Below are 24,650 nucleotides of genomic sequence, written 5' to 3'. Positions count from 1 at the left end.
AAAGTTGCAATTAAACTTTAAAGTGGCACTTCCTTATTTCTTGTGTAATATAGAAGTTCTGCTCAGAAAAAAAATAAAATTTTATGTTCGGTGAAACACACCTAATTTATTTTCCATGCTAGTGCGTGCCAAATATAATCACACTGGCTTCATGTTGTGAAAGGGTGATTTATATCTCCCATCAGTCTCAGAACATTTATTTTTCATTAACAGTTAAATGCATACATGAAACATATTTGAAAGGGTTCAGTGAATTCCTTTTCTGGACTTGCACTTTACATTGATGAATTGATGCAATCAATGTGTCACAAATTGATGGTGGAAGCCTGTATGCTGACATTGTGACATGTTGCAATAGCCCGGCAGAGCATACAAAATCTACTAGTATGTGCTACTACCACACAGTTAGGTCTATTTCCATTCATTTTTGCTCAACTGTTTCAAAGCTGACAACAACATGGCAATGTCTGTTTTGCTCGACCATTTATAGCAGTTTCTCTCTGTGTCACTGGCATGTTGAGTAATCAATGAGGCAATGGCATCTGACGGAAGGGGGGGGGGTGCGGGCTCAAACGGATCTGTGGTTGGGGGGTGGTGGTGGAGGATGGGGGGGGAGGATGGACTTGGGAGTATCTCCAACCCCCCACCCCCCGAACCATCTGAGCCCGCCCCTCCCCCCTCCTCTGGCAGATACCAGCGGAAGGCCAGGAAGGTGCTGCAGGCTGTGTAATGAATGCAATAAGAAGTCTTACAACACGAGGTTAAAGTCCAACAGGATTTTAACGTGAAGTTGTGAGTCTTCTTACTGCGTTTACCCCAGTCCAACGCCGGCATCTCCACATCAACGAGTGCAGGTCAGAAGGATGGTGGAGCAGCAGTCAAGGTAGGTTGGGGGTGTGCTCTGCCGAGGGAGGGGGGCTGCATCCTGGAGCGGTCTGACTGTGGGGGGGTGGGGATATCTGATTGCGGGGGGTGGGGCTGCGTCCCGGGGGAGGTTTGATCAGCTGGGGGGGGGGGGGGGGGAGGGGGGGGGGGGTGTTGGTGGAGGCTGCCTCCTGGGTTGTTGGGGGTGGGTCTGACTGGGGTTGGGGGGGGTGGTGCCTGCCGAAGGGCCTGCCTCCCAGGGGGATCCGATCACAGCTCATCCTCCCCCACTCCCCGTCTCTCTCTGTTTTGTCTTTCGCGCCCAGGCGCACTGTTTCAGATTTTTTTTCAAACTGCGCATGCACAGTTCAGAGCTCTGATTGTTCCAGCTGCGCTAAGCCCCGCCCCACAGTGTGGACCAGACCAGACCGGAGCTGGCAAGAAGTGTATGGGCACACTGGAACGAGGATTCTGGGCTCAGATCCATTTTACATCCGGATCTGGTCCTTAGCCTCCAATTGGTAAAATCGGGCCCAACGTCTCTTTCTTCGCCAAAATCCTTGAACTTGTTATTGCCTCCCAGATATCTGTTGATCTGTAGCATTACACCCTGTTTTGGAGATCTCTTAATCAGGTATCACCCTTCCCAAAATTGTTTGTGGCAATTTATGAATGATATTTTCTGCAGTCAAAATGTTAAACATTATTTTCCTTTGTCCACTTTGAGTTCACCGCAACTTTTAGATGGTCTACTACCTGAATTATCTTGCAATGCCTCTACTCCATTCCCCAGTTATAATGAAATTTCTCTTACTTTGTTCCCACCTGAGCTATCTAATTGAAACTGGAACATTTCTCTGAATGATTTCTCTTGCCATCTCTGCACTTTCACCAGAGGAATCCCCTTAGGATACACCTTTGGGCCCTTCCTCTATTCCATCATGTGCTTACTCTGCTGTACGGCTACTTGTCTGGCATGCATTCTTGAATCAGCTGCAATTTCATCCAGCTGAACATTGAGAATACTTCTTCCAAAAATACCATTTGGCAGTGACCCCAATCCTTCATCAGGCTACTAAATCCATCTCGAGCAGCCTCTTCAAAACCTTAGCCTCTGATTTCCCCCTTAAGCTGAGGTTCCTCATTACCACAGGGGCAATTTTCAGCCAGCATTCACCGTCAGAGAGAGCAGCATTGTGGGCTGAAAAGCCAGAGAGAATCGGGAAATGCAATTTTGTCTGGCGAGATTGTGTTCTGGGATTTTCCACGTCTCTTGCTGGTTAGCGAGTGCTAACCTGGCAGTGTCAACCTGTGCCTGGGGCAATGCCAGGAGTGGACCCCAGTTGGAATCTCATGTGTTGGGGAGATGGGGGGGGGGTGGGTGTGGTGCTGGTATTTGGGGGGGCAAGTGTGTGAGGTGGTGGGAAAGAACGAGATGCCAGTGTTAACTGTTGGTGGGAAGGACAGAGGGTGATACCAACGATGGCTATTGCGGAGGGCTGGGGATGTGCTGGGGGTCGGGGGGGGGGGGGTGGTCGGTGAGAGAGAGAGAGAGAGAGCAATTGAGAATGGGGGGAGGAGATGCTGGCATTGACTGTTAAAGGGGGCAGGGGATGGTGAAATACCGCTGCCCCCCGCCCCCCGTCTCTCCCAGCGAATGATCTAGCCTCATATCCCCCTCCCCATTCCCAGAGAATGATCTAACCTCACTCTTTCCATCCCCCAACCCCCCCCCAGAGATTGATCTGGTCTCACTCCCCTATCCCCCCCTCCCCCCCAGAGATTGATCTGGCCTCATGTCACCTCACCCTTCCTCCAGAGAATGACCTGGTCACACTTCCTCCTCCCCAACCCTGAGATACATCTGACACCTCCCCCCCCAACCAGACAACGATCAGCCCTCCTCCCGCCGCCCCAACCAGAAGATGATCTGCCCCCCTTGTTGCTAACCAGGTAACAATCTGCCCTACCTCCACTCCCACCAGAGAATGATCTGACCCGCCTTTGTCCTTCCCTCCTTCCCTCCACCACTGATCTGAGTCAAAAAGCCATTGGAAGCTCTAAACTCACCTCTTCAGCAGCTGGAGTGCCCGATTCAGACTTTTATTCAGCATGTTCATTTTGGTGCGATTCCAGATAGGTGAACATGGTGGTAAATGGGGAAATGCTGATAAAGTTGGGCGGGCAGTCCATTAATTCAATTTAAATGCATGCATTTAAATCACGGTTGCGCCCGTTTCGGGTGTGAATCGGATCGCAGCCATTCCCTTGTCTCGGTAAACTGGGCATCTGCACGGACACGGGCGCAGATCATGGTAATGGCCTCACGCCCGACTTTACCACATTTTTTGCGTCCGAAAACTGGCGTGAAGTGATGGTAAAATAGGGACCTATGACTCTCTATTCCATAAAATATGCTGTTGGAACCCTATGAAAAAATATATTTCTTACACTTCAAATTATAACTTTAGAATGGAAAAAATATTTAAAGTTTCATTGCTTGCATCTTAAAATTCCTTCATTGATTTGTATTTATGACAAGGTAGTACAGCTTTAATATAGATTTACATTTTTACGGGTTATATGTGGGTTGGAATGGATGCCAGGAACTGAGTGGAACTGTTTTCAGCCTTCCAGTTCTGTTAGAGCATTTTAAGAACTCATGAAGAACGTTCAGCTCTTTTGGAACATGGTGCATTGGAATTTTCAAATTAAATATTAATTAAATGTATCTTGCAAATAAATAAAAAGACTTAAGTTACTTTGGAATTTGGCCCTTTGAAACAGTTGAATTTGGTGGCAGTAAGAAGCTATTCCAGCTGTAATAAGAAGAGTAATAAGAAATCAGACACTTGTAGCATAATTTTATGAAATGCCTTTGCTATCTCAATGGAGGTGCTCATTCATTAACTATCAGTCTTCATAAAATACCATTCAGGAGCACAATTGTAAGGATCTCTGAGGAATGAATCTGACTGATCCTTTTAGTCTATCCTAAACTAAATCAAGTACATTACAGCTTTGTGTACTACAATCCATCAAATTAATTGCGTAATGTGCATGAATCAAATTGATCGCACTCTGGTCATATGTTGTTTGACTTATATTGCCGTAGCTAAGTGTTTAAATCATTATTACATTTTAATTATTAAAACTGGTGCCTGATGCAAATGACTAATCTGATTAGGTCACTACCATTTTTGCATAAATCTACTTTTGCAGATTTGATAATTAAAAGTTAGACAATTTTTTTCCTTTTAAAACTATGTGGTTGACCTCTATTGCAGACTTGTTTTCTAAATGGCCACCATCAGAAAAGGGGAACAACAGTTTGTCCTTGAAATAAAACTGGGTGACCATAAAACTGTTGAATTGTGGCAAAAGGCTTGCTGATGATTATTTGGAGAAGGGAATCTGAGTCTGAATCAGTCTGACCTATTTTACTCCTACACCAATATGATTAACTTTTAAACTTCCCTTTGATGTGGCCTGAAAAGCAATCCCAACACCAGCTTCTCAGGAGGAACAGGGAGAGCAATATATCTTGCCAGTCACACCCACATCTCAACAACAATTTATTTTAAAGAGAAACAAGGGAAAATAAAATGCACATTGTAAAACTATGCGTTTTTCTTCAGATGCAGAATACAGTGATTCACAGTTCGAAACCATCCCAGTGGCTTCTTCAGAGTCCTTGCCTCATTTTTTGGATGAACCAGAGGATGTGTACATTGTAAAAAACAAACCCGTTACCTTGGTCTGCAAAGCAACACCAGCCACACAGATATACTTCAAATGCAACGGCGAATGGGTGCATCAAATGAATCACGTCACAGAAGAGACCATAGATAAAGTTACAGGTAAGTCTGCATTTATGCCATCAATCGTGAAAGTGCAAGTCAAATTTGAGGAGTGAGGGATAACTGAATGCTTAATTAACTATTGCTTTGCCTGGTAAGCAAAGTCTACAGTTTTAACTATCACTGACTAGCAGAAGCTAGGTTTTGGACGGGGTGGCAGGGTGGTGAGGGGTTGTGATTAATAAAATAAGGGAAGTGATTTATCTTCTGACCCCAGGGTTCCTCTGCTACTGGAAGACAGCAGAGTCCTCTTTTCGGTTTTAAGATTGGGACCCTTTTGCTATTTTATCTTGCCTAAATGGGTGAAGAATACAACTTTTCGCAACATAGAAACTTATCAAGAACTGCATTGATACTACTAGAGGTTAGGTAGAGAAGTTTTTTTTAAGGCTTGCTTGCAAGACAAGAGAAGCAGAAGTGCTCATTCACACTCTACAAGGAAGCCTTCCCCATCCCAATCAATAAGTTCTGTTTCGGTACCTTCCTCGAAAGGTTATAATGATTTGCTGCATTTGTCAACTACACAGAGGATTCAATATCACTGTCAGAAGGCCCTCAGAAAAACCTATGATAATTTTGCAGAACTTTTCCCTTGGTCCCCATTGGTAGCCTCTGTTACTAGAAATCTTGTAGTAACTTGTTTTAAATCTTTTTTTTCTCTTTTGACTGTCACATACTTTGTTTTCCCATTTGTCATTTGAGATGCCATCTTTTGTTTAGATTAGATGTTCAGTAAGCCTTGTATCTTTTGAACTGACTACCATAAAACGATCCGGAGAAGTGGTGCAAATTGACCAAGGTTAACAAAGCAGTGTCATGTGCAGCATGACTAGTTGAACTGTTGCCAAAGTGAGACCTTAAAGATTTGCGGCATTTTTATTTCAAGGTCATGCTGCTGTGCTAACATATTGACCAATTTTTCTGCTGATCTGGAATCAGCAATGTGTTCACTGTGAAGATGCCATTAAGCTACACGTAGTAATTGTCCCTGGTTAGACTAGAAAGTGGTATTCTCTGACTGTAAAGAAGCTGTCCATCATACCTACTATCATCATGGTATTGGCAACCAAAGGAATCTACACTTAAAAAAAACTTTAGAGGTACCCCTGCCAGTCAACAATCAATCATTTTTACTGACTAATAGACTCAACAGCTGCATAACTCTTTCCTCCATTGTGAACTGTACATATTTAAGCAGCACTAGGCAGTTATTGACTGCAGAATATTTAGAAACACACATGTGTGAAACAGATTGGTGCTACCCTGGAGTTTAAAGTCATTGGTGCCGTGTTGTTCCCTAGTAACAGCCTTTCTGTTATCCTCGTTATCTGACATGTTTTTAGGCAGGTAGGTCTGTTATAACAAGTCACAAATTCTTCCATCAATATTTCATGCACTTGAAGTCAGCTTTCAACTAGTCAGAGAATTTGACAATCTGGGTCCCAGCACCCGAACAGATGACAAAACTCAAGTGGTAGAGGAAAACAGTATTTTTAATAACTTTTACAAAAAAAGAAAACTTGAAAATGTATCTGAGTGGCTCCGAAGAAGAGTCATACAGACTCAAAACATTAACTCTGTTACTCGCTCGACAGATGCTGCTGGACCTGCTTTTTTTTTTAACAACATTTTCTGTTTTTATTCCAGATTTCCAGCATCCGTAGTATTTGATTTTTAATTACATAAAATATAAAATGTGCATCATCTAGAAACAAATATCAGACTTGAAAGTAAATAGTGGGAAAGTAAAACATTTAATTTCAGTTAAAATGTTTTAGAACATTTATATTAATAAAATAATACAGGAACGCAACCATTCTTAACCAATTTGCCCCCTTTCAATTATGAAGAAAAAGTTGGATCAATATTAATTTCTTGTAATGTATTAGTGTAAAAAAATTTAAACATTTCTCACTGTTATAATAGGTAAATCGTACTGTTAATGAACTAGGCATAATTACTTATTGGCAGGAACTGAATCACTGAATTCCAACAGATAAATTCAAAGTTTGTATTGGATTTTGTAGATATCGAATTCATGAAATAGCATGAGATGCGGTGATTCCATAGATGAACACAATAGTTTTCTCAATATTTTCTCCACGTGTTAGTCATTATGATCCTGTTAGAGACCATTAATTGTTAATGAGAAATCTAAAAATCTAGGACAGAATTCTCTCATCTGGGACTAAGTTCTGTGGTGGCGGCAGGGACAGTGACTGTTATCTGCTGTAGAGGTTGGTGGGAAACCATGCCACATCTTATGCATCTGGGGATTTTGCACCATCCTCTAAGGTGAGGTGAGCTTGATGACATGCATCCCACCTCATATCTAAAGACACCTGACATCACTGATTCATTCCTGAAGGAAGAAAATGGATGGATCTCCAGGAACAATTTGAGGCTGGATAATGGACCTCTTTGAAGATACTGAAGCTAGGAGACTAGCCTGAAATATTCTCCCCTCATCCACTGCTCTGGTGGTCCAGGGTCACTGGCTGTCTCTGTTCTGAATTCTGAAGGCAGCCCAGACCTTCAATAATCACAGAACCCCTACAATGCAGAAGTAGGCCATTTGACCCTTTGAGCCTACCCTGCCAACAATCCCACAGCCCTACCCCTATAACCCCACTTATTTACCCTGCTAGTCTCCATGACACTAAGGGGCAATTTAGTGTGGCCAGTCAATGTAACCCACACACCTTTGGAGTGTGGGAGAAAACCGGAATTGAACCCGGATCCCTGGAACTGTGAGGCAGTAGTGCTAACCACTGTGCCACAGGATGTAAGTGAGTTTCATGCTGGCCTCCAGCTGGATTCCTATCATTGTGGGCACCATTGAGGTAGTTCCCACTGTAAATTCAAGCCAGTGTGAAACTGACTTTAGGGTCCCCTGTCTTCTCCGTCCCAGCAATCTGTCATTGAACCAACTGGTGGGCGCATGGGAGAATTCCAAGTTTTAACCAGTAGAACTACACATTTGTCTTGAAGCAAAAATACATTTTATTGTATATATAAGACTTAAGCAAAGCAAGAGCTATTAACAGTGTGGTTTATAAATATATAGATTATGCATTCAATTTTATTTCTTCCTTCCTGCAAGAATTCTCTTATACTTTATGATATTGTAGAGGTACTATTTCTGTCAGGATCACCCCAAAGTATGTAACAGCCCTCTGGAACATACTTTAATTATTCTCAGTTCCAAATGTTCTCTGAGTTATTGTACAGATATTATTTATTATTATTATACAGATCTATTGTACAGAATGCAACTTGGAAGTGGGAACTGGTGCTCGGTGTACAGAAAGTTGGTAACGGGTAAAATGACAAGATTTGTTTGGCTGGAAGGTGAAAGAAGAAATCTTCAAAACTGCGCAATATTAGGCAGTTAACCTTGTTGCCACAGTGGATGCCTCCGTGCCTTGTTCCGGTTGCCTTCTCAATGCTTCCCAGCTAATTCTGCTGATTGCTTTCTTTACCACAAGGCTCTGTGGGGATTACTGTAGATTTCTTCCACGAGCTGCCAATTAGAGTAATTCTTCCAGCTGCTTTCTCCTCTCAAAAAAAATCCAAGCTGAGATTAAGCCCCCAGCCTCATTCTACATGGAATGATGAAGTTCGTATTTTCTCAGCTTAATAGTCAACCTAACACCCATCAGCTTTGCCTGTCTTCTCTCAGTGAGCTGCAGATGGCTAGAAACAAACTGCAATATGGTTGACTGCTTTTTATTGAGGATTACTGTAGATTACTTCAACAAATCTTCCAGTCATTACCCTTCCCAAATTTGTCTTGTACACGTAGCATTTGCTTCAAGTATAGGTCTGGCTCTATCTCTTGACTTCCAAGAAAGTTACGAGCTACTTAAGACACTCAGCTGACATCGTCTCTTAACCACTTCTCTCAACCAATCTTGCCTACTGTCTATGCAGTAACTGAATTCACAAAGATAAACTCAAAAATAAATAATCTCACTAGGCTCCACCCATCTCCACAGCAAAGTGACGTACAGAGCCTGTTCCCAGGTGGAAATATAAATTAACTACTTTTTAATTCCAAAACTTTCCTTAATTCTGGGAAAACACATGAATAATTTATGGCCATTACTGGAATAAGTATAGGTATCATGGGTGAAATTTTCCCAAAAATTGCCTTTATTTTTGGATGAGGAAATCAGTTGAAATAGATTGTGATCATCCTGCCCTTGGTCATTTTTTTGGGAGAGGGCCGAGTTTTGCACCAGGTCTGAGGGAAGTGGGATTGAAACATGTTGGCAAGTCCAGCTTCACAGAGATCATATCAGGGCACACTATGAAATAAATTGGATTACCATCATTCTGAATTACATATTTGATTTACCTATATTGTATATTCACACTTCCAACGATAGAATATGGACTCGCTGTGTTGTATCATAATATTAATATTATGTATGACTTCATAAGATTTTGAAGTTTACCCTTTTAGCTTTTAATGGGAATAAATCCTGGTAAACTTCTATAAACTGGGAAATCACACAAGATAATTACAATCCAAAAGGTAACACATTTCCTGGTTAGTCAGAATAAAAGGGCAAGGGACATAAAAAGGTACGGCCATTTCTCGCACCATTCTTATAGTGGGTCCTGATCTCAAAGTGAAATTGAAGACTCCCCTCCATCCCCGCCACAGAACTGCCCACACCTCATCCCCTTCCTGGAACCATATTTCTGCTAATGTTCCCCCCACCCTCCTCATCCCCCACTCCCAAACATAGATTGCTAGCAACGGGACATTGAGGCCCTCCCAATGGGTCCCCCTTCCTGGCCCACCCCCTTCATGCCACCCTGGCAAAAACCTGGCACCCTTTCAGGCACCCTTGCCCTGCCCTTACTGTGTAGGAACCAGAGTACATCCAGTGCAGTGTCTGGGAGAATCCCAACAGGGGCTTCCACCAGAGCCAAATGTGTCCGGCTCTTCCCTGTGATTCTCCCGTGCCACCCCAACTCAATCTGTTGCACCAGGAAAATCACCTCCCCCCATGTCTCCAGCTCTTTAGCTAAGTAAGACCGTCTGCCATTTTATGTCTAGCCCTTTTATTCTGACTTTACCCAGGAAATGGGTTACCTTTTGGATTGTAATTTTTTTGAGTCTGTGATGTTCCAGCCTATAGATGTTTACCCGGATTTATTCCTATTAAAAACTAAAAAGGTAAACTTCAAAATCTTATGAAGGCATATGTAACACTATAGTACAACATAGTGGAAATATGAATAAATAATACTGGTAAACCAAATATGTAATTCAGAATGATGGTAATCTAATTTATTTCATAGTTTTTCATTTTCTTTCCTGCTGTAGTAGCAAAATTAATAGACCATAAACCTATGTCATAGATTTTTGTAGTATCTGCTACTGCAGGTTTGTAGAGGAGGTGGGGGGTTGCTTTAACACATGCATACTGGTTTTCTTAAATAAATCTACACTTGTCCAAGTGACTGTTAACTTTGTTCTGGAGTGTCAGTTCTAAACACTTACCCACCACCAAGATTAAACTGACTGCTCTGTAGCTGCTGGGCTTAGTCTTGTCGTCTATTTGAACAAAGATGTAGGGGGTGATTCTCCCAGCGTGATGTGCTGTTTTTATAGTGCATGCAGCGGGCTGGGAGATTTGAATGGAGGCCATTCTGTGGGCTCCTCACTGGGCGCCAAGGCCTCTTCACGCCTCCAGCAGCCAGATTATCGGCGCTGTCAGCTCCACGCCAGAAATTGGTTTGGAGCTGTGTAAGTTATTTAAATCAACATGACCACACGATTTAAATGTAATTAGCGAGTCTGAGGCTGAAATCTCTGGGCCCACTAGTGCTCCCCCCACTGCCAGGAGTGTTTCACTCCGGTGGGATTTACAATAGCTCCTCCCTCGCGGGGAGCGAGTGCCTGACCCCGCCAGAGTGAAGGGGGGGGGGGAGGCCATTGAAGCCCTCCAGAGGGTTGGACACTTGGGGGGGGGGGGGGGTGACTTCTAGCTATTGCACCCTGGACAGTGACAGCCTACGCTGCCTGGCAGTGCCTAAGGGGCAGTGCCAGGAGGGGAGAGGAGTGGTGGGGAGTGGGTTGTGGTGGTGTCCTGCTGCCACTCAGCACTCGGGTTGGCCATCAGAATTGAGGGGCCAGGGCAGGGGTGGAGTTGAGCACTGTGGGGCGTGGTGATGGGGGGTTGGTCAGGTCTGTTTGGGGGGGGGAGGGGGGGGGTGGTGGGGGGTGTGGAGGGGGAAGCAGGGGATTGGGATTGCAAGGGGGGGGTCATCAAGGAGGGCTGGGTGCTGTGGAGGGGAGATTGAGGCTGGCTTGGACATGTTTGAGGTGGGTTTGCGCGCCAGAGATGCAGGGATTGTGGGGCTGCCCAGCAACGGGGGTTCGGCAGGGTCACGGCACATGCGCCGATCTTGGCACTGTCAGAACGGCGCATGTGTGATGGCCTGCTCAGCACAATACTGCCTGCCTCTCCAGTGGGAATAGGCACGGCCCTCTTACTTTTGGCATGATTCATACTTGTGCACTCTGCACAGTGTGTGGGAGATCCATTTTGAAACTCCCACTGAAAAAAACATAGTGGGATTTACTCCAGTTTTTATGAATTTGACACTTAGAATTGTTTTGGGAGAATTGTACCTGTAACATTTGCAATTCTGAATCCCCTGGCTCCATCTCCTCGTCTAAGAACAATTAGAAGATTCTGAGCTAGTACCTCCATAGTTTTCACCCCATGGTATCCTTGGGTTACATTCCATCCGGTCCTGGTGCCTTATTAACTTTACATACTGCCAGCCTTTCTAATACTTACTGTTAATAATTTTTAGTCCCGCCAGTATCTCAGTCATCTCCTTGTGCGCTATGATTTTGGTAGCACCTTTGTTCTTGGTAAAGATTCAAAGTACTCATTTAGCTACTCAGTTATTCCCTCTACCTCCATGTGTAGATCCCCAATTTGATCCCTAATTGAACTCACCCCCTCCTTTTTCTATCCTTTTACTATGCCTATAGTTGACTGCTAATTTTTGCTAGTCCCTCCACAGACCATTTGGTCACCCCTGATCGACAGCATTTTTGTTCTAGCTGCTGTAGAGTCCAAACATGTGCCTTGCAAGGTCATTTAATTCCCACTTCTGTCACAAAACATTTGACATTCCTGCTTATCACGTTTGACATATCTCTTGACATCCTTACGCTGGTCACACAAAGGAAAGTTTAACCTTGGTTTAATGGCAATTTTGATCATTCCTCTGCTATTATTGCTTAATTATCAATTTAATTATCCAGATGAGACACCTCCCCTGTGCATCTGATTAATTCTCAAAGCAATCCTGCTCATCTGTCTGGTTGTAAGAATGTTAGCAGCTCACACATCTCCTAAATGAAGATGTCTTGACACCTCGTGACCCGAGGGCATTTATTTTCTCCTATAAACTGGTAACATCTTATGTAGAGTTTTCAAATACATTCAATTCTGTATTAAAATTAAAGTAATTAGCATCATAATTTGAATATGTCCTACCCAATGTACTCAGCACATTGTCGAAAATATCCTGGGACACTGCCAACAAAATATGAGGCAAAGTGCCACAACCTTCTCTACTTCCTCCAGTATTTGCCATCTGCAACAAAATAAACAGGGAGGGAGAATGACATTAAACATTATGAATGGTTTTGAATTGTATGTGCACTCTTCTAGTGGGAAAAGCGTGAAGTTAAGTGGGTAAACAGACTCGATGGATCCCTTATCTGTTATTACTTTATCCAGTTGACAATGTTTTTCAGCTCCATTATGAATTTCAATCAGTCTAGATACAAACTGGTCTCAATTTTAACCCTCCCTTCACTTCACACAATGAGGATGGTATAAAGGAGGATTTGGTTACATACACTCCCTGCTAGGAAGACTCTCCATGATTTAGATGAAGCTTGGGAGTTAAAATGACTTGGACTCCGACAGCCTGCAAGCCTAGTAATTGCAATCACGCCCACTCTAGTAAAACCTCTGCAGCCGATAAAATAATAAGCCTGTAGGACAACAGGAAATTCCATAGAGCACGTAGAAGTTTAGACTTGTGTCACTGAATAAATCTGGTAGTGAATTGCAAAGCATTCCAGCAAGATTCTCCATTGTCATTTGTGGAATCCTGCAGAACCATAGTGGAGGAAAAAGTAGTGCCTGATGGGCACCACTTCCAACACTTTGAACATTCACTCGCCCCACTCACAGCAGTGTGTATCATTCGCAAGATGCATTGGAGCATCTTGTCAAGCCTCCTTCAATAATGCTATGCAAGCCTATAAGTTCTATCACCTAGAAGGACAAGAGCAGCAAAAACCTGCACTGCAACACTGTCCCTACCTGCTCTTGTCCATCTCCCCAGCTAGTATTATGTCTGTATCTACACCCAGGTGAACTGTAGTAGATTAAAAAGATGGGTCATCTCCTCAGGCAATGAAGGATGGACAACAAATATTGGTCATCCCATTGACATCCACATCCTCTGAATGAATATAAAGAGAAAAGTTGTGTTCCTTCCAGAAGCTAAAGATGATGATGATGGAAAAGGAATAGAATGATCCCCTTCTCCATAGCTCGAAGTTGGTGCACAGGAAAAAGAAGATATGGGATAGGACAGCCATCTCTCAGGAATCACAGAAAGGAGGAAATAAATTGCTGTCCAGTTCTTTTGACGAATAAAAGTTGACTCACCGAATAAAATCACTTCACAACTGTTTTCCCCTCCCCCCTGCCCTCACTAAGTCTTTCACTGTCAGAAATTCTGCCTACACTATTTTGTTCATGTGATGGCTGACAATTTGTGCGCACACAAAAATAAATAATACTGAAATCAATGTGTGTAAGGCACATTTCCTTGCCAGAAAAAACATTTATGGAAAGGGTCAACTAATCTATACTCTCTATTTAAAACTATTTCTTGTGTCCATGTCTACCCGTTATGTCAGCTAATGAATTTCCTCTAACTCCTAATCTATTCTTTTAATGAATGACTCCTTGAGTTCGTGCATTAATTAGAAGGGAAAAGACCTCTTGAGTTTGAGGTGACCCTGTCTTGGTGAAGCAACTGACTATAAGGCCAGTACCTTTAATCTTGCAGCATCAATGTATACTTGACCCGTGTATAAACCATGCTCTTTCCTGTGCAAACATTGGAAGCAGCCTTACAGTGAAGCAGGTTTAGTCTCTCTTGAGAAACATTGGGCCAGATCTTCCTCGGAGTGGCAATCGCCATTGGATTACGACTCCTCACATACTTCCTTACTTTGGACAGGAGCTCAATATTTCTGAGCTAATCCTCTGACCTAGGCCTACTGAGTAATGTGTAACTGCTCCTAGAGTTCTTCAGTGTAGTGTAGGAGCATCAGATGAAACAAAGTTACTTGGTCGGGAGAGAGGATAAGTGTGCAAGTAAGTGGGTGAATGGGTAGAGCACTTTGGAAGGTGAGTCAGGGGTCATCAGACGAAGGTATTTGGGTGTCAGGGGTACCACCAGGTGCTTTTGGAGGAGGGTTTTACTTAGGGCAGGTTGGGTGAGACATAGTCAGTAGGTAGGTGGAAAGTTAGGTGGTCAGGGATGGGAATTCTAGTCAGGTGGTCAGGAGGATAGTTGGGAGGAGGGGTGTTGTGTGGTTTTGTGTTGAGTTGATGGTGAGGGTGTATTCAGGAGTGAGGAAGTCAGGTGGTCAGGGAACGTTGGAGAGAAGGGGCTGCAATTGGATGGTCAGACCAGGGTGGTCAGGGGCGGGTGTTGGGAAGCCAGGATATTAGTGTTGGGGTGAGATAGTGGAAGTAATTGGGAGGGTAACAGGCTTGGGGGAGTAGGCAGGGTGTCATTGGATGCTGGGAGCCATTGGGTGATCTGGGGATGGGGCAGTGTAATTAGGGTTCAAGTAGTTGGAGCATTGGGGTAATTGGATTATTAGAAGTTGTCGGGTATGGGAAGGTCCAAGGGTAGTGGTAGGAGGTGGTTGTCAGAGATGGGAAGGGTTGCAATTCTGGAGGATATTTGGCAATATCAGGGAGGTCTAGTGGGGGATGGGTGGATAACAAGCAACAGTATAGTTATCCAGGAAGTAGAACTGGTTTTAATCCTAACATTTCCTTGCTAACTATTCTGGTGAATGTTCAGAACTTCAATTCCAACTTCACCTCTTAGTTTCTAAGGGTTCCAAAGACAGGTGAACTTCATTAAATCTCAAGTTTGAAATTCAGTCTAACCTGTGTGCAGGATATTTGTTAAGTCAATACTTGGGTGAACTGTGAGTTGAAGAAAGATTGCACAGGAATGGTGACACAATGGTTAGTACTGCTGTCTCACAGCGCCAGGGACCCAGGTTTGATTCTGGCCTCGGGTGACTGTCTATGTGGAGTTTCCACATTCTCCCATGTCTGCTTGGGTTTCCTCTGGGTGCTCCAGTTTCTTCCCACAGTTCAAAGATGTGCAGGTTAGGTGGATTAGCCATGCTAAATTGCCCCTTAGTATCAGGGGAATTAGTAGGGTAAATACGTGGCATTATGGGGATAGGGGCTGGGTAGGATAGGGCCAGTGCAAGCTTGATAGGCTGAATGGCCTCCTTCTGCATTGTAGGGATTCTATGATTCTATGAACATATGCACCAATGGAGAAGAGACAGTAAAAAGTTTCTGGATACAATTGTAGATTAGTATTAAGCATGAGGTTGAAGCACTGTGGTGCCATACAATATGAAAATGGAAATAAAAGTAAGTGGAAAGGAAAGGAGAATTATTTGTTAATGTAATTTATTAAATATTTCACCTTTGTTTCAGATATATACTGTGGTCTGTCAGTTGTATTTGATTGACCCAGAGCTTTAGGGGTTTATTGTGACATAAATTGCTTCAAAATGAGTTTATTTCAATTATTTTTCATGATACACACATGTGAATGCAATTCAATGCACAAGTGTAGCTGAGCTTACTTGGAATTAATACAGAACATGTCTTTTCAAATGCCCTCTTCATGTTGTCTTTAAGGTCTTGTTACAGTATTATGAGAGACTTGTGCAGTTAAAGTGAAAATATCATACGACTAATTAAACAAAAACTGCCCTCATTATTTGTAACATGAGGTAACACAGGTTTCAAAAATAATTTATGTTCAGCAACTTTTCACTGGATCCGTTTGATCCATTTCCACTTTCTTCCATGTTTTTTTTCTCACGTATTTTCAAGAGAGGCAGAAAAGTTATATTATAGTTGCCTCTCAAGCACCAGCCTAGATACACCCATTCAGGACATAGATTCAATGTGTGATACCAGAAAGCAGAAAAAGATGGTTGCAAATGATGAGAAAATACCCACTAATTTGCACTGGAACCTTTGGCTGGAAAGGAATGCACAGCAAATTGAGCAACAGACAAGGGTCAGGGTTCCCAGGTTCTCCAACACAGTGCTAGAGGTATAATGATGGAAAGAAGGAGAGATGCTCTGCTTCCGCCAGGGAATAGGACATCCTAAAACTGCAACCTGAGAAGAGAATGGGAGTTCTCAGAGTTTCACGCTGAGGTCCTGGCAGCAGTGCCAAAAGAATGATCCATGACCTCATATGGGTAGTCAAAGTTAGTGAATGCATCTTCACATGATATCTCCTACCCGCACCCTTCTACCACCATCTCATGCTGTTCAATGCATCCCGGTCCCACATACATTTATCAGAAAGCAGGGTGGCAATTCTCCCAGCTGTAGCACAGCGGGCCAGCAGACATGCGTGGAGACCATTCAGCAGGCTCCCCGCTGGGCACCATGGCCTCCACGCATCTCAAGCTACAGCAATTCTGGCATCATCAGCTGGCGTAGATCTTCTTCAAATATTTAAATTCAAATTTAAATGTCACTAGTAGACCAGGGACTGAAGTCTCCTGGCCCACCCGCCTCTTTCCCTGGGCAGTGCAAAGACGGTGGGGGCAGGGCCTGCAGGGGGAGATTGGTGGGGGGCCCTGCTATCGGGATCGGTGACAAAGGGAGGGTACTGCTGATTGGGGCTGGCCATCAGGGTGGGTGAGAGGGGAAGGGGGGTCAGCCTGCTGGGGGAAGGAGGGTGTTGGGGTTGCTGGTTGGGGGCGGGCAAAAATTGAGGTGGACAGAGGTGGGGGGGGGGTCAAGGGAGTGGGGGTGGTCAGGCTGGGTGCCCAATGATTGGGGTGGGGGGGATTGGAGGGGGAGGGTTGCAGCGTCATGGGGCTGGCCACTGGTCAAGCTGGTCAGCAATCCAGAAGCCGGCAGTGCAGGGCCACTGTGCACGCGCTGATCTCCGATCTGACAGATTAGCACATGCGCAGTGGCCCACTCAGCGCTATGTTTCCGGCCTCTCCAGCAGGAATAGACCCACCCACTTTATTAAGATTCACTTTAAGACTCTGTGATGCACAGAGTGTGGGAGATTCATTTTGAAAACCCCGCTAAAGAAACAGTAGGATTTATTCCAGTTTTTACTCCAAATTTGACACTTAGAATCTTTTTGGGAGAATCCTGTCCCAGGTCTCATGGCTAACATTCAGATACTCCTCCTCATTCTCCCACACATATCAACACTGCCAGCCTCACAACTGTTTCCATATACCTCCATCTATTCACCTGATAGCCACATCTCTCAAATTCATTGTAACATACTCATTGCAAGAGAGAAAGAAGTGTTGCAGGACAAGGTAGCCCATAACTGCAAGAATCAGAGGGGAATAGATATGCTTGCATTGACTGGGTTCTTTGGAGGAGCCAGTGCTCAGTGTCATCAGGCTGTCGTATCTGTTATCCGTGAACATTCAGGATAATGATCAGTTCTGTCGTATGCCCCTTCTCAAATCCTATCTCATCCTAACCACACTGCTTGACATGAAGTACAACGTGTACATTGTGCAACCACAGACCAACACTTTCCAACCCATGTACATTCCTAACACTCCCGATCTGAATTACTATTTTCAAATACCCAACACAGCCACCTTAGCCACCGGCTACAATCTTAGCAAATTAACCAATAGATAAAACAGAACTCTGCTGAAGAAGTACTGTCAGTGTCGATGGACATAGTGACACTCCGCCACCTCAACACTAGCATTATGCAAACTCAGAGGGTGCTTAGCGGCAGAATCTGAATGTGGTAAGTCGCTCAGCATGAATGAGTAGCAACAAAGGACAGTTTATGTGCTAGCACACTGCAGGGCACAATCACACACCTGCTTCAGAGGGCTGAGCTGAGGACTTTGATGAGATGGTATAGAGAAGAATGCTGATGGTCATGCTTATCAAGTTGATTGGTGTATTTTCATGTCTACCAAATGTTGGATCACGTAGAGACCAACTCCAACATGACACATGGCTTCTTGCAAAGCTTGGATCCCATCCTTTCAAGTGTGGAAGTGGTAGCACTTGCAGACCTACCCATGATGTGGCATCTGGTGGATGATGTCTCTATTTCCATTGCAGCACTGGCAGAAGCAATTTAATCTCTGAGTGCTGCTTTCAAAGCTCAGGCAGAGGTTTAGGAACTATGCTGAGAGCTATTGAGGCTCAGGTTGCTGCTGTCTTGACATGTACTCAAAGGACCATGCAGTTTCTGAGAACAGCCCAGCAAATACAATCTGCTATTGCTCAGGAAGACAGTATTTGTACTCCTGTCACTAACCGCTCTGCCAGTGATCTTTCTGTTGTTTGTCTGCCATCCAGCCTAGACTGCTGATAGTCTAGTTGAAATTGTACATCTGAAGCTGGCCATTTGATGGTCAGAACTGTTTGCGGCTATCTTGTGCAATGGCCTTTTGCCAGCCAAGAAGCAATCACTGGGGTGTCAATATGTAGAAACCCTAGGACAGGCAAAAGCACACATAAGCTAAGTACTAAAGAATTGACTAATTTTGTATGTATTATTTTGCGTAAGTTTAAGTTTATTTATTAGTGTCACAAGTAGGCTTACATTAATACTGCAATGAAGTTACTGTTGTTATGGAATGAATTTTTTATTTTAGGATTTTGAGCAAGATCATACCATGATACTACATTGCTGGTGCATTGAAAAGAGGTGAAGTGTGGAGCACTTGTGTTGTGGAGATGAGATCAAGTCTGATTATTTGTATATGGATAGCCAATCCAGGGCAAAAAGCTCCTGGGAAGCCAGCTCTTCTTGCTCCTGTTCCTTCTTCCTCTTCTTCCAACCCCTCACCTCTTTGCATATCCCCTCCAAATGATGCTGCATCTCAAGAGGGCCACAACTTCAGTCCTACTTACTAAAGCAGATGTTTGTTAGATAGGTCAACTGAGTCTTCTGACTTCTTTGTCAAGATCCAGCAGCATTCCCTTGAAAATTCCAGAAGTTTTCAAAAACTCCTAAAATATCCCAGAACATTGTACTTCTGTTAACTCTGTACCAGGAAAAATAAGTCACAAAAACCTCACCTGGAAGTTGGATGGTTAACCCTTTAGATAAACAAACGCAGGGCCGCGCAGAAGGCATGTTTGGCCAGGAGCATTTAAGGGAGGGTGTTAGCTGGTCCTGCATGGTTCAAAGTGGCAGACTGTGTGCCAGATCAGCATTGGAGGCTGCCTGATGTCACAATCTTCCCACTCTGTTTGCTTCTCATGAAGACGTGACATGGCCGCACTATCTCCCTGTCAGTCAGGACACACCACACAGGAGGAAACTGAAAGCACTTCAACCACCATTATTTTTCTATCAGTAGCTATATGAGTCTAATTTCACAGCTTTAATGTGTCTGAAATGTTATGAGTATTTTTACAAAGATTGTATATCTAAATAATTGTGTGTGCATTCATTTCTTAAAACTTAGGTTGAAATTTAGAAATCAGAAAGGAAACTTGTTGTCATAGCAACAATTAACTTGTTAAACTTAAGTATAAGAACTTACTGTTTTTTTACTTCCTGCTTTGAAATCTTGGTGAGGCTGCTTCAGCCTGATTGATTGAAGGCATTGCCTTCCATGCTCAGAGATGTCACAGATTTCTTGTAGTGAGTGCCACATTGGAAAAGATGTCACATTAGTGGCAATAATCTCCATGGGTAAGTCTGCTAAAAGTCCCTGAGCAAAGAGACGCAAGGTGAATGGCAAAAACAGTTCCTTCAATGCTATAAGCAAAATCCAAGACATTGAGCTACTGTAACTAATCTAAAATATTCACACACAAATTATTCATAGCCATATTGGTTGGGTAGCACAAAATATTCATTGCTGTATTTACCTACATTGAACTGCTATGCATCTTAACAGGTTCAGGTTCTGACCTCAAACTTCTTTGCAAGCAAATTGTTCATTTTTTAGATTTTGTTCATTACATGTTACAAGAACAATTCTTTGCTTACAATATTGTGATATAGGTTATGATCGAAAAATGTTATCATAACAGCAATGGAATATTTATTGCTATGAGACCTTGTATGATTTGTGTGGCACTATTAGCACTTGCAGGGTTGCCTGCAGCCTGCATCAGCAGTGCCTCAGTGAATGTGTGAATAAATTGAAGTAATACATTAAGTCAGCATGTCCTTTACAGGTTTTCCTGCATCTAAAAACCAGCAGATAAGTGCTAATCCCTTCACATGGCCACTGTCTAGCTGTTGTAGCCCCACCCTTTCCAGGTAAAGGACATCCTGGAGTACCAGAGCTGTGTGTTCCTCCCATAAATGCATATTAGTAGGATGCCCTGTTAGGATGTCGACCACATTCAACTTCAACCATGTCCTCCTCCTACCTTAAGGGATCTCTTAGAGTGGCATAGTGGTTAGTAATGCTGCCTCACAGCGCCGGGAACCCCGGTACAATTCTCAACTTGGGTCACTGTCTGTGTGGAGTTTGTACATTCTCCCCATGTGGGTGTGGATTTCCTTTGTATGCTCTAGTTTCCTTCCACAATCCAAAGGCATGCAGGTTAGGTGAATTGGCCATGCTAAATTCCCCCTCAGTGTATCCAAACAGGCGCTGGACAGTGACAACTAGGGAATTTTCACAGTACCTACATTGCAGTCTGAATGCAAGCCTACTTGTGACTAATAAATAAATTTTAACCTGAACTTTTTTTTTTACTAACTGTGTGATCAAGGTCAATCTGGGAAAATGATCTACATCGCATTTCAAACTGATTCCACCACTTCTACCCTCTCCATCACCGCCCACCACCCTTCCCATCTACCACTCTCAATTACCAGAAAGCTACCCAATTTCATCATTCCTCTCCCTTCTTAAACAGTCATTACTTTGGACCCTATCACCATCCACCTCTACATGTTTTTCCTGCCCCTCAGAGCCACCTGTCTCGTCTTCCTCTGTGACCTACCCGATGAGAACTTCATCAACTAGACATTCACCCTGGACCTGTCACTCTATTGCATCCCACTTTGTATCTGACTATGACCATTCCCTCTGTCACCAGCACCCTAAGCTCTCCCCGCAGGAAGCCACTGTCGACACCACCGACCATGTCGTCTCAGACAATTCCCCAGATATTCGCCCTCTCCCCTGCATCTCCTCAGACATTCTCCACACTCACCCACCAGACATCCCCATCCAGTTCCCCAGACACTATTCCCGGCCTTGCCCATAAGTCTGCCTCCTCTGTCCAACCTTTGCTCTACCCTTCCACCCTCTGCACCTGCCTGCTCTCACTTGCGTCTCTTGTCCAGCATCAGCTCAGTATTTGCTAATGGCACTTGAGTGAAGTTATACAAGGTCCCCAAGAAGGGGGAAGCAACATCTACTGACCCTCAAAGTCGTAGAAAAGTTGGAGCTTGCCAGGTGCATGCCACTTACACACAGTCATAAAATTGAGCATTCTAGACTCTCACTGACGGGCATCTAAATTTGGAGGCAGAACTTCATTCTGGCAAGGGGATCTTTTACTGACCATTCATGAGATGCTAATGGGGTTTCTGACATTGCTCTTTGGAAGCTTAACCTGTCTTTAACTTGCCTTGAAAGTCAGGAGAACAAAATTCCAACAGTTTATTCCGTCATTGGGAAACTCACACCAAATTACGAACCTCACATGATTCCGGCTGCAGTTGGAGCAGAAGATTCCAGCTTTAGTCCCTGCTTGTAAAATATTGGATCCTATGTGCTTTCACTGACTGATTTATTGACCCACTTTAGAACTTGTGTGCTCCTGAACTTCCATGTCTCTCTGCTCCTGTTCTTTTATTTAAAATTTTACCATTCAGTACATGTGTTCACCTCATTCTTCCTCCCAAAATAGATCACCTTTAGCGGTCTCTGCTGAAAATAACTTCTGCCATCCTTCATCTCAATCCTGAAATCACTTAAAATCCGCTTTTCAGTTAAGCACAACCCCTATTTGTGTGTGATCTGCAAATTTTAAGATGTTGTCGTACCCAAGGCCAGATGAGAAAACAACCAGAAAAACCTACTTTTTTTTGAATTCCTTTGATCTTCTCCAGATATTTCAAAGTGTTTTACAACTGAATGTAGTCATTTATTTTGTAGGCGAACCGAGGGAAAGTACTTCTTTTGTATCGCTGTCATGTTTCATCCATCATCAGGATTTGCCTTTTCATATCATACCTTGCCTTTGACTATTTTTTGAGCCTTCTATGAAGGTAAGTTTCACCTTCACTGCTTAGAAATTAAACCATCAGTCAAGCTTCATAAAGGGAGGCTGAGTCACCTAGGTGACTGCCTTATCAGTTCTGAGAAAATTACTCTCATGAGTTTAGAAAATTGTTTACTATTTCTCATTTAATTTTCCACCAGTTTTTTTTTTAATCATTCCTCCTCTTAAACTTTTGTTTTTCTAGCTGTCATTTCTAGATTTAGCTCGATTTTCTTTCATGTTTTTCAATATAATGTCACATTCTAAATTATTTATTCACTGAAGAATTCCAGATTTTGCTGTTCCATCTTCATTTCTTGTAGATGTCTACTCTGTATCCCAACCATCACGAGTTTGAACTGTTTGTATCTTGTTTTATTTAATTTTTCTTTCCCCTTTATCCAGGCTAGTTTCATAGAAACAAGAGTAAGCCATTTGGCCCGTTGAACTTACTTTGCCATTCATTGTGATCATGGCTGATCATCCAACTCAGTAGCTAGTTCCTGCTTTCTGCCCTTATCCTTTGATCCCTTTAGCCCCAAGAGCTATATCTAACTTCTTCTTGAAATATATGCATCAGAATTCTCTAACCTTGTCCATGGCTGGGATTCTCTGGTCCCATCGTGGTGAATGGAATTTTGGCTGAATGCCAAATTTTCCATTCTTGCTGGCAGTGGTGGCAGGGTGTATGAGACTGGGAAAATTTCAGCCATAATGTTTTGGCCTCAGTTGCTTTCTGATAGGCTGACCGGTCTCTGGGCGAAAAAGTATTTCCTCATCTCAGTTCTAAATGGTTTACCCTGTATCGTTAGATTGTGATGCCTGGTTCAGGACTCCTCTGCCATCAGGAACATCCTTCCTACAGCTACTCTGTCTAGTCCTGCTAGAATTTTATAGGTTTCTATGGGGTCCCCTTCTTCATTCTCCTGAACTCCAGCTAACATAATCCTAACCGACTCAACCTTTCTTCAAATGTCAGTCACACAACGCAGCAATCAGTCTGGTAAACCTTCACTGCACTCCCTCTTAAAGCAAGGACATCCTTCCTCAGATAAGGAGACCAAAATTGTGCACACTATTCCAGGTGTGGTCTGACCAAGGCCCTATATAATTGCAGCAAGTCATCCCTGCTGCTGTACTCAAATCCTTTCACTATAAAGGTCAACATACCATTTGCCTCCTTTGCTTGTTGTACCTGCATGCTTGCTTTCAGCGGCAGGTGTGCAAGGACACCCAGGTCTCATTGACTATAGGTAGAGAGATAGGCTTTATTAAGCTTCCCTCCTTCGTTAGTGCCAAAGCGGATTACCTCACGTTTATCCACATTATCCACTTGCCCACTGAAGCAACTTGTCCCAATCACAAAGCATCTCTATATTCTCCTCACAGCTTACCCTTCAACCCAATTTTGTATTATTTTCAAATTTAGAGATATTGCATTTAGTCTCCTAAATCATTGTATATATTGTGAATAGCTGAGGCCTTAGCATTGATCCCTATGATAGCTCACTAGTCTCTGCCTGCCACTTGGCAAAAGACCAGTTTATTCCTACTCTTTGATTCCTATCTGCCAACCAGATAGAGGATTGGCTGTCTAATAGGAGGCAGAGAGTGGGGGTCAATGGGTGCTATTCGGATTGGCGGTTGGTGACTAGTGGAGTGCCCCAGGGGTCGGTGCTGGGTCCTCAGCTATTTACCATTTATATAGATGATCTGGAGGAGGGAACCGAGTGTGTGGTGTCGAAATTTGCTGATGACACCAAGATTGGTGGAACGGCAAATTGCACGGAGGGTGTGGAGAGTCTGCAGAAGGATCTAGATAGGCTAGGCGAATGGGCCAGGAACTGGCAAATGGAATTTAATGTTGGCAAGTGCAAGGTGGTCCACTTTGGTAGGAATAATGGTAGGAAGGGCTATTACTTACATGGCGAAAAACTGCAGCAGGCAACGGTGCAGAGGGACCTCGGGGTCCTTGTGCATGAGTCGCAAAAACCCAGCCTGCAGGTGCAGCAGGTGGTCAGGAAGGCTAATGGGATGCTGGCCTTCATAGCGAGGGGGATTGAATATAAAAGTAGGGAGGTCTTGCTGCGGCTGTATAGGGCACTGATGAGGCTGCAGCTGGAGTACTGTGTGCAGTTTTGGTCGCCGCACTTACGCAAGGATATTTTGGCCTTGGAGGGAGTGCAGAGGAGGTTTACTAGGCTGATGCCGGAGTTGAGGGGGTTGAGCTATGAGGAGAGGCTGAATAAACTAGGCTTGTACTCGTTAGAGTTTAGGAGAATGAGGGGAGATCTCATTGAGACATATAAGATGATGAATG

The 24,650-nt window shown here is 43.7% G+C and overlaps 1 protein-coding gene across 1 annotated transcript in view; it reads left to right on the top strand.

Moving 5' to 3' along the window:
• Positions 1-4,662: 4,662 nt before the first annotated feature.
• Positions 4,663-24,650, top strand: part of unc5a (unc-5 netrin receptor A) — a 229,492-nt gene continuing 209,504 nt past the window's right edge. Inside the window, exon 1 of the mRNA XM_080201104.1 lies at positions 4,663-4,724. Coding sequence (XP_080057230.1) covers positions 4,685-4,724 — 40 coding nt within the window. The 5' untranslated portion in view covers positions 4,663-4,684. The remainder of the gene's footprint in view (positions 4,725-24,650) is intronic.

Source organism: Carcharhinus amblyrhynchos, chromosome 13 (assembly GCF_965287045.1).
Source record: "Carcharhinus amblyrhynchos chromosome 13, sCarAmb.v2.hapA, whole genome shotgun sequence".
NCBI lineage: Eukaryota > Metazoa > Chordata > Chondrichthyes > Carcharhiniformes > Carcharhinidae > Carcharhinus > Carcharhinus amblyrhynchos.
This window is presented reverse-complemented; position numbering and strand designations above follow the sequence as displayed.